This window comes from Callithrix jacchus, chromosome 6 (genome assembly GCF_049354715.1).
Source record: "Callithrix jacchus isolate 240 chromosome 6, calJac240_pri, whole genome shotgun sequence".
Lineage (NCBI taxonomy): Eukaryota > Metazoa > Chordata > Mammalia > Primates > Cebidae > Callithrix > Callithrix jacchus.
Genome location: NC_133507.1, coordinates 104,117,060 through 104,127,101, shown reverse-complemented (window position 1 = coordinate 104,127,101; position 10,042 = coordinate 104,117,060). Strand labels below are relative to the sequence as shown.

General features: G+C 47.7%; 1 protein-coding gene across 7 annotated transcripts in view; it reads left to right on the top strand.

The window, feature by feature from the left end:
- Positions 1-4,326: 4,326 nt before the first annotated feature.
- SCTR (secretin receptor) overlaps positions 4,327-10,042 on the top strand; it is an 81,506-nt gene continuing 75,790 nt past the window's right edge. For 6 of the 7 annotated variants that reach the window (XM_078327964.1, XM_002749522.6, XM_078327963.1 and 3 more), the window contains exon 1: positions 4,594-4,825. Coding sequence is in view for 3 of the 7 variants with exons in the window: in XM_002749522.6 (XP_002749568.4) it covers positions 4,754-4,825 (72 nt within the window). In the remaining 4 variants the exon portion in view is untranslated. Of the gene's footprint in view, positions 4,826-10,042 lie in introns of all 7 variants that reach the window. The other variant, XM_078327960.1, reaches the window with a different exon arrangement.

The window sequence follows — 10,042 nt, the reverse complement described above, 5'->3', positions numbered from 1 at the left end:
CCAGGACAAATGACTGATATTTCTGGATTTTGAATTTTTTTTTCCCAGAGACACCCTCCCAAGTGGTAAAGTAATAGCCCTAAAAGTCAAAAGTCATGCCAACATAAAACCAAAAGAAACTGGTTTCCTGACCAGGAATTGAACATCGGCCACAGCAGTGAGAGCTCCAGAGTCTCACCACTAGACCATAGAGTGGAATGCTTTTGTTTGTTTCTTTTCTTTTTTCTTTTGGTAAATCTTGCAGGTGATACAAAGCAGGCAGTGTGAGCAATTAAAGGATTTTTAACTTGCTTCAGATTTGATCTTTTTAAGCAAATTCCCTGAATATTAGCATTTCAACATAAATGTCAGTGATCACTTCTGGTTTAGAAAAAATTTGTTGGATCTGCATTTTTATAAGCTCAAAACTTTTATTTTCATTCATTTCCCCCTTTAAAAGACCATTAATCTTGTAATTAACTGTTTTATTACCCTAAGCAATTGTCAGCTTGGCAACAAAGGCATGTTCTGGAGACTCACCTTGTTCATTGAGTGGTCTTTTAATTGAGCACACAGTTCAGAACCAGATGCGGTTCATGGTGACTCTGGAACTGACACAATAGGAACTTCATGGAGGGGCTCAAAGACCTGGGGATTTTCTTCAGGTGTTGATGATGGACGTCTTTGGTTTACTTCCTGAGTGAAGGCCATTTTTCTCAGAATTTGTTTTAGAAGGCTTTTGGGTGCCACTGGGGCAATTCTCCAATTGTAGTTGTCTGGTTCTAAAGCCAGCTTTTTCTGATTGTGTGTGCAAATAAATTACTTCAGGTGTTTCAAGAGATTTCCTTTCCACTTTTCTTTTGGTCATAGTTGCTTATGACCATCCCGGGTTAGGTGGGTCCCTTCTCCTAGACATCCGCAAGACAGTGCCCCCTAAGTGTACATAAAACCAGCTGCTGGTTAATTCAAAGCAGTTGGTCATAAATGAAAAATCAAGCCCAAATTTCAAAAATAGGAAAGCAGCTGCAACTTTTAAAATATGCTATGTAACGCGAGACCGCTGGTGCCTAATGCCAATGCTTTGGCCCAAACCTCCACTTTGAGACAAAGGCAGAACAACTTTGATCCCAGTCCTGAGACAGAGGCAGAAAAAAGTCCGTTCTTTGCAGAGTTCTTTACCTAAACCTCTTGTCCAAAGACGGACTGAAGTCTTCACTCTTAAAGGAAAGAGAGGGTCTGAAAAACAGCCCCCAAAAAGTCTAATCGCCAACCAAATAGTAGGAGAACATCTGAAACACTCAGTGGGACTTCTGAAGAGGAAATGTTCATGGTGGCACCAAGTGCTGCGTTCAGAGAGAAACACCAGGTGGTTGGGGGGAGTCACGCTGAATCCTGCCAACTTATGCCAGATATGTCAACCTCAAAGGAAGAAACTGAGGCAAAGTTAACATAAGTAGAAGATTTATTTGGGCTAAGCTTGAGGGTTGCAATCTGGGAGCACAGATTCATGGATTGCTCTGAATTCGCAGCAGTTACAAGTGAATTTTTAGAGGCAGAAAAGCGGGACAGGGAACAGGCTGATAAAAAATTGCTTGTCAGGAATTCTCATTGGTTTACAGGAATAACATTAATTAGTGTTTGGTTATATGTTGTAAGCTATAGTGTATGGGTTATAGTGTCCAGTGTGGCATTGTTAGGTTAATTTTTAGCTATTGTGGCAATAGCAAGTGATTTTGAGAGATTAATATATAGGCAGGGGGTGATGGCATATATCTGTAATCCCAGCAAGTTGGGAGGCCAAGGTGGGAGGATCACTTGAGGCCAGGAATTCAAGAGCATCCCGGCTAACATGGTGAAACCCCATCTTTACTAAAAATACAAAAATTATCCGGACGTGGTGGCGCACACCTGTAATCCCAGCTAATTGGGAGGCTGAGGCAAGAGAATTGCTTCAACCGGGAGGAGGAGTTTGAGTGAGCTGAGATGGCACTCTGCACCCCAGCCTGGATGAGGGAGACTTCATCTCCAATGCAATCTTCCCAACAAAAGACAGCTTTGCAAGGCTACTTCTGTTTGGAGGCCCTCTGAACAGCCATCTCAAATTATGTCAAAGAAGTATATTTTGGGGTGAAATATTTGGTTTCCTTCATGACACAGGCCTGGGCTCAGTCCTGGATTCAAATCCTGGCTCCTCCCCTTATTAGCTGTGCTGATGGAGGCAAGGATTTATCTTTCCTAAGCCTCCAGTTCCCGTCTCCCATATGGTCTTGGAGGACTGAATATGATAACACATCTGAGCTTCCTAACAGACTCCCCAGCTTGCGACGGGTGCTAAATATATGGTTACTTTTCCTACCTCTTCCCTTCTACCCCGATTGTAAAATTGTTGTCTCAGGCAGGTTTGAATGACCTTTCAAGGAGCACTTTAATTCCTTTTCTCAACTCTCCTTGGGAGGCAGAGTTTCCCATTTAAGCAAGAATGGCTTGCTACAGGCCAGAAATTTATTGAATTGCCCAGAACTAATGTTGTTTTGCTTTTTCATCAGAGATCATGAGGCTCAGGTATAAAGCATAGATTGCATTTTGGTATTGTTTTCTTTTGATTTACCTCTACCCAGAACAGCCCTACACAGCGTTGTTACAGAAAACATTCAAACAACACAGAAGTCTGTAGAGTAAAAACTGCACATCCTTACCTCAGGCACTTTGTGATGGACATTTAGGGTGCTGGACATTTAGGATGGACATTTAGGGGTTCAAGGGGTCTAAGAAATAACATTTTTCTTTCTAGCCTGAATCTTGAACCAATTGAGAAATAAGATCAAGACAGATAGAGCCAAATATCACTTTTATTAGTAATAAAGTCAGTATTGTAGAATGTGGTTTATACTGTAGGCAAGTGGGTTTCCTAACTACACCCCAGAATTAGATAGACCCTGTCACTGGTGGTACTGGATGAGTTCCAGTAGAGCCTCAACCACCAATCACAGTCTGGCCCAGGGAAATCCAGTTACAGACTCTCTGTAGGGGGGCACACTGTCAAAGGAAGGAGAGAGGAGGGGACTGAACTCATGCCAGTTTCTTATTCCAAATGCATTGATCACGTAAGCTGGCCTCACCTGTGTATATACGCGTGCATGAGTGCATGCATGTGTACACGTGTGCAAGAGAGAGGAACGGACAGAGAGAGTGAAGGGGTAGAAACAAGTCAGGAATGCTACAGAAATGACTGCTGCCCATGAGGAAGGAATCATAAGGATGGTTCCCTTCCCCATATATAATCTCCAGTTTCCTGCCACTGTCACAGTGCTTCGACAAACATTCTCACACATATTCCATTAGGCCCTTGGGTGAGTATTTTTGCAGAAAGAGTTTCTAGAAGGGAGTTGGTGATTATGTATACTTTATAGGTTTGATGTGTACTGAGCATTGATTTTGGACCTAGGAGCTGAACGATTTTTTCTCCCTTTTATTTCTGCCAGGATTTAGCAGCCTCAAGTTACTAACAGTCTCTTCTGATAGGGTAGCCTGCTAGGGACAAGAGCACATTGTTTCTCTAACAGCTTCATGGCCGTCTGAATACAGTCCAGTTACAGAGAGTCAGGTCAGCCATGGAAGGGTAGATCCAGGCTTTCCTGTCTGAGCCTCTGGGTAGCAGTACCTGGACATGTAATGAATCCTCCTCCACCTTCAATGCCCTCTTCTGTCAAATGGGCGACGCATCACCTAGGGGTCTGGGGGAGTATTAAATGAGCTGATTTACATAAAGTGCCTAGGAGAAAGATCAAGAAAGGAGGAGAGAGAAGAGGGAAGGGAGTGAGCACCAGTGCAGACAAATAGAAATTGAGTTTATAAGACCCATCTAGGGCTGGACCCCGTGGCTCATGCCTGTAATCCCAGTACTTCGCTAGGCTGAGGTGACAGGATCTCTTGAGCCCAAGAGTTCAAGACCAGCCTGGGCAACATGGTAAGACGCTGCCTCCTTTTTTATTTAACAGTATAAAAAAGGGGCATCTGGGGCTGTCCCTAGATGCCTGGGGGTGCCACGGATCCTCTTTGGTCATCATCAAAGGAGGAACTCATGGGAGTGAAACTTTCTGGAATGAGCACTAATGACTTTAATAATGAAAAAATAAAAGTAAAGAGAAAAACGGAAATAAAGTGCAAGGTAGCTGTCGGGCGGGAATAGATGCCATGGGCCTTCACTGTGTCACAACTTTCAGCCAGGGAGTGGAAATTATCAGAGATGTGTTGTTAGGGTTGAGAAAGCCGAGGCTTACAAAGGGGACCTAAGTTGCCCATCGGCCCCCAGCGAGCTTGTGCCTTCGGTCCATGGACTCCAGAGGCAGTGCTCTTTCCCGACCCGGGGTCGGATGGGATTGCCGCGTGTAAGGCTAAGCCAGCGTGCCCTCTCCTGGCCTCCTCCAGCCCTGGGCCGAGCCTGCGGGAGCCGGCTCCGGGCCCCTGCGCCCTCCCTCTGCCTCCTCCCCTGCCGGCCTCCGCTCCAGCCCCCCGCATGTCCCCGCCGGGTGGAGGAGGCGCCCCGGCGGCGCGGCGTCCTAATCAATGGGCCGGGCGGCTTAGCTCCAGCAGCCACCTCGTCGGAGGAGGAGCAGTCTTCCGGCCCGCCGCAGATCGGGTGGCTCATCCATGGCCCCTCGGAGCACCTTGGCCGGCTGGAGCCCGGGACCCTGCACCGGGCGCTGAGCTCCCGAGTCGGCAGAGCGCACTGGCCGGCGGCCGTCTGGGCGCCCGTGGGGAGCGTGCGGACACCATGCGTCCCCACTTGTCGCCGCCGCTGCAGCAGCTTCTGCTGCCCGTGCTGCTCGCCTGCGCCGCGCACTCGGTGAGTACTGCGCCCTTCTGCGGGCTGGGGGGCCCGAGGGAGCGGCGGTCTGGCTTTCTGGCCTCGGGCAGGATGCGGGTGGAGGGGAACGAGCAGATCTTCCGCTGAAGAATGGGAACTCTTCCCTCCCAGTGCTTCCAACATTAATCTCACCCAGCTCTTCGCCGGAGGGCCCCCTTTCCAAAGAAAAACCTCGTGCGTGCCAGGGTAAGGCAGCTTTAAGATGGATGCCCGTGCTCCCCACCCACCCGTTCCTCTGGCCGGGCTTCTGAGTCTCTCTTAGACGGAAATTCTGGAGCCGCCCCTGACAATGCCTATTGTGTCCTGGACCCTTTGCCTCCAATCTTTGGTTGAAACCTCATAATCACCTTTCTAGGCTGATATTATCACCTTCACGTTATGGACAAGGAAAGGAAAGGAGAGGGGGAAGAATTCTTGCTCCAAGCCAGGAAAAGAGGATTGGAATCCGCATCAGTACCAGTCTGCCCCAAACCTTGACATTTTCACACTCACGGGCTGCAGATAGGAAAACCTGAGAGAGCTCTGGCAGGAGCTTCCGGGTCTGCGACGGGATTGCCTGCCGCTCTCCTCGCACCCTCGTGTGGGATGTGGCTGCCTAATGTCTGTGTGTCTGTTGGCTCCTCGGAGCTTCTACTCCCCAGGTTCTGGCAAGGGGCTGGAGGAGGGAAAAAAATGCGGCAGGATGGATGGTTTGTTTTTCTTTCCCACAGAAATTCCTGGGAGTCCCGGCCCCTCTTAGCTCTGGGATCTGTGATCAAGAGAGTGGCACCACCCAGACCAGCAGAAAGGAAGGAATGGGAGGGAGTGGGGATTAGATGTGGGGGCCAGATTCCAGAATCATCCCTTTCCACTTGCATTCCAAACTGGTCCCCAAGGCCTCTGTTCCAAGAAGCTTCCTAGGGAAAGTGCCTGGGAACCCAAATGACTCTCTGATCTCTGTCCTGGGCAAGTCTCCTGGTGTCCAACCTCCTTGTCTTCGCATAGTCCCCTCAGGTTTGATTATAAGGAAAACCAGTACTCCTGGAGCTGAGTAGAGTGTTGACACTCAGGAGATGCTCATTTTTCTGGCCATCCAAGACTTCCAGCAGCAGTAGTTGGGATGAGTGCAGTTTGGAGCTTGCTTGGAGCTCCCTTGCTGCCGGGGAGCCTCCTCTTTTCAGTGGCAGTGCTGGCCTTGGAAAATGCTAGAGCAACAGTATGCACTCATGAGTTTTGACTCCCAATTTGGAGAAACACCAGCTGGGATACTGGGGACAATGCAGAGCCAGGTATAGCCTGGAGGTGTGTTATTCCGTGGCTAGGGGTGGGAGAGGTATTGCTCCTTCCTTGGGACCCTTCCAGCCTCCTTCTTAAGTACCTGCAGTGACTCTGAGACTGTCATAATTGGTACCTTGAGTGCAGGGCTGAGGTTCAGTCTGCATTTTTATCTCAGGGAAATGCTTGGATTATCACAGGAGTAAGTGGAAAGGAAAAATGAGAGGCTTCACTTGCTTTAAGTCTTCAGTGTACCTTGGAGGGATGCTTCATTATGCTCTGGTCCCAATCCCCCATTTTACAAATGAGCACGCTGAGACCCTCAGAGAGAAGGGAGCTGCCTGAGATCAGCAAGTCAGTAGCAGAGCTGAGACTAGCAGCTCTATGAGCCCCACATGCCCCACTTAACTCATGAAGGTTAGCACCCAGATCTCTTGATTTCCAACCATCCAGGGCTCTGTCTGTTACACCCCTTGTATTTTGAAACGTGCATTACTGCCTTACATAATCACAGGATGGTTTCCTGTGCATAAATTGTGGTCCTTGGGTTATTTTATGGGCTTCTCTAGACCTGAGGTTATATCTCACAATTCTTGGTGGAGAATTCCTACAATAAATAGCAGTGGAACTGACCTCCTTTGGTTGGAGTATTTCCCAGCCTCTGGAACCCTGCTTTCCTTCTGTTTGTTTGACTCTGGGTGGCCGGACATTTGATTTTGAAACCTAGGAGGGTTCAAATAATTTTTTATTCATTTGAAGCTCCCCCTCGAGGGAGATTATAGGCATCTTCCTAATGGAGGGGGTCACTGAGGCCAAATTGCCTATTACCCATTCTCCCTCTACTCCATAAAGGGAGGTGTCAGAAGTGACCCTTGTAAGTGGAACCCAAAAAGTGTTGATGGCTGAAGGGGCAGTTTTCTGAGGCCCCCATAAGAAATACTGAGCACACCCCACTCTGTGGCCCCAACCCAATGCATCTCATTAGAACTTTTTTACCTGGAACATTACTGTAATTATTAACTAACACATCTGTCCCCTAAACCCCAATACACATACTTTGAACTTGAGCATAGAGACTCATCTTGTTCATTTTTTATCCCTAGAGTCTGTCACAGTGTAAGAGGGAGCTCAATGAGTGTGTGTTGAATGAATGCATGGATGACTGAATGAAACGATGATGATACAGCAACAAGTAATGAAGAATCACATCTTGAAAGGACTCCTTACCTGTTGAATTGTACAGAAATGTGTCAGGCCATGGAAAAAGAGTCACTCAAGGTAGGGCTTTTTAATCCATGGCATCTGGCAAACTGCCAATTTGTTAACCTTAGTGAGTTAAGTGAGGTGTGTAGGACTGGTTTTTCCTTCAAGCAGAGTTTCTCAATACTATTGATATTTGGAGCCAGATAATTCTCTGTTATGAGTGCTGTCCTATGCATTGTACAATGTCTAGCAGCACCATGGACCTCTACCCACTAGAAGCCCACCATCTCTCTAAAGCTGTGGCAACAGAAAATGTATCTCTAGACATTGCCAAATTTTTTTGGGGGTAGGGAGGGCAAAATTGCCCCTGCTTGAGAACTGCTGCCTTAAAGGTTGTCATGTGTCATGATAGATGCACAGATAGGGCTAACAATAGGTATTTATTTCACATTGGTGTGGGGCAGTGGGGTTGGTGATAGGACATCTGAGTCAGAGGATGGAAACAGTGTGCTTGATGAAAACCAGTCTCCAAACTGGAAAAAAGACTTCTGCGGAGAATGGGTTCCTTGATCTATCCCACCCTTTCTTCCCATTTCACCCCTCCTATCTCCATGCCTCCTTAGTTGATGGCTAAGAAATATAAACATTCCAAGTATGGGCTCTGGTACATGGAAGCCTTTGGTAGATGGCGGTTGCTGTCCTGTCCCATCATGCATCTGAATCCAGAGGCTGAAAAGCCCTGTGGCTGCACAGTGAGCAGAACCTTAGAAAGGCTTGCAAGCATTGCCTGTGGAGCTGGTAATTTTTATCTTATGGAGACAGGGTCTTGCTCTGTTGCCAAGGCTGGAGTGCAATGGTGCAATTACGGCTAACTGAAGCCTTAAACTTCCTAGCTCAAGCAATCTTCCCACCTCACCCTCCCAAGTAGCTGGAACTACAGACACCTGCTACCATTCCAGTTAATTTTTTATTTTTTGAGAGACATGGTCTCACCATGTCTCCCAGGTTGGTCTTGAACTCCCGGGCTCAAGTGATCCTCCTACTTTAGATTTCAGAGTGTTGGGATTATAGGTGTGAGCCACCATGCCCAGCCTGGGAGCTGATTATTGATGACTTTTCAGAGGAGGGTCACTGGGGATTTTTCTGTGTACTTGGAAAAACACTTCCTAATTTTCCGAAGATGTGTTTGTGTGGATTTCTTTTTAAATTTGCATTATCTCTGAAGATAATAAGTGAATAATGATAATGAAGATGATGATGAAGTCTCCTTTGACTCTTATTTTCCACCAGACACTCTGCTGAGTTGCTCCGAACACTGACATCAATAGTCATTAGCTCCATGGTGCAGATGAGGAAACTGAGGCTTAGAGACACGTGAGGCCATTTGCTTAAGACCACCGAGCTGGACATGGTGATGTGAGACCTTAGACCTGGAGCCTCTTAACCAGCACATGCAGCTACTCCAAAAGAGAGGCCTGCTCCAGGTTTCTTGTGCCCAATGGGCTATCATAAAATTCTCTCCCAAACTTCAAAATAGCATTAATTTTCATTTAAACTAGTCAATTTGTGAAACATAAAAAAAGTACTGAGTTATACACAGCGTTTATCGAGGGGCCCAGAAATGAGCATGGGGTCACAAAATCCAACAGGAGGAGATACCATTTCCCAAACTGGTTAGGGGAGTCCACCTGCCCTGACATCGCCCTTTGGAGTTCCCGCAGAACTCCCCACCCTCACTCTGTCCTCATGATCCTCACCCAGGTTGGGAGGGCCCCAGATTTCCTCCCATGCCAAAGGAGAGCATAGCTTCTCTTCCTGGCACCCCCTCGTTAAAGCCTAGATTTAATATCCAGGATTAGATCTCCACTACCAGAACGGCTCCTTGCGGTGAGCCCCAGCTTGGTCGCTGCCTCCCTGTTCTTAGCAAGCTGTGGGTTCTCACCACTGACCTTCACCCGGGCTGCGGGACAACCTGCAGCCCAAGGTAAAAGCCACAACACTCAGATGCTATCTACTTGCTTACATGACAAACAGAAGGCTGCTCAGCATTCCTGTGGACTCCTGGGGCCCATCCAGCCTCTACATTGTGTGTCTGTTTCAAGGATGGCATTTGGGGAGGGCCATCCCTGGTTCATCACGTCCCACAGTTCCAGCCCACTGTGCTGCAGCCTCCTGAGATTCCCAGAGTCCTCTCCAGATTCCGCCACGTCCCACCCCACTTCCCTCGCCGGAGGCTCTCAGGCATGCTCCTGACGGCCACGTGTCTTTCAAATTTCTCACCTACCACCTCCCTCTCATTTTCAACAGATGGGCTCGCCTTCCATTTCCCAAGAGTTGAGTCTATCCGTATGAATTTCTAACCAACATCTTGCCCTTACAGTTGTGTCTAAATTGTACCCTCTGTTCCCTTCCTTCCCATCTATCTTAGTCAGCTGTGTTATTATAACAAAATACCATAGACGTGGGGGCTTAAACAAAAGAAATTGATCTCGTAGTTCTGGAGGGTGGAAGTGTGAAATCAAGATCCCGCAGGCTTTGGTCTGCGGTGATGGGCCCTCTTCCTGGCATGCACAAGGCCACTTTGTCCTCATGTGGCATTTCTAATGAATGTGTTGTTGCAGGGGAGGGAGTGCCCTTTCTTGTGTTTCTTCTTGTAAGGACACTAATCCTGTAGGATCAGGGCCCCATTACTACAACGCCATTTAACCTTAATTACCTCCTTCTGGGCCCTACCTCCAA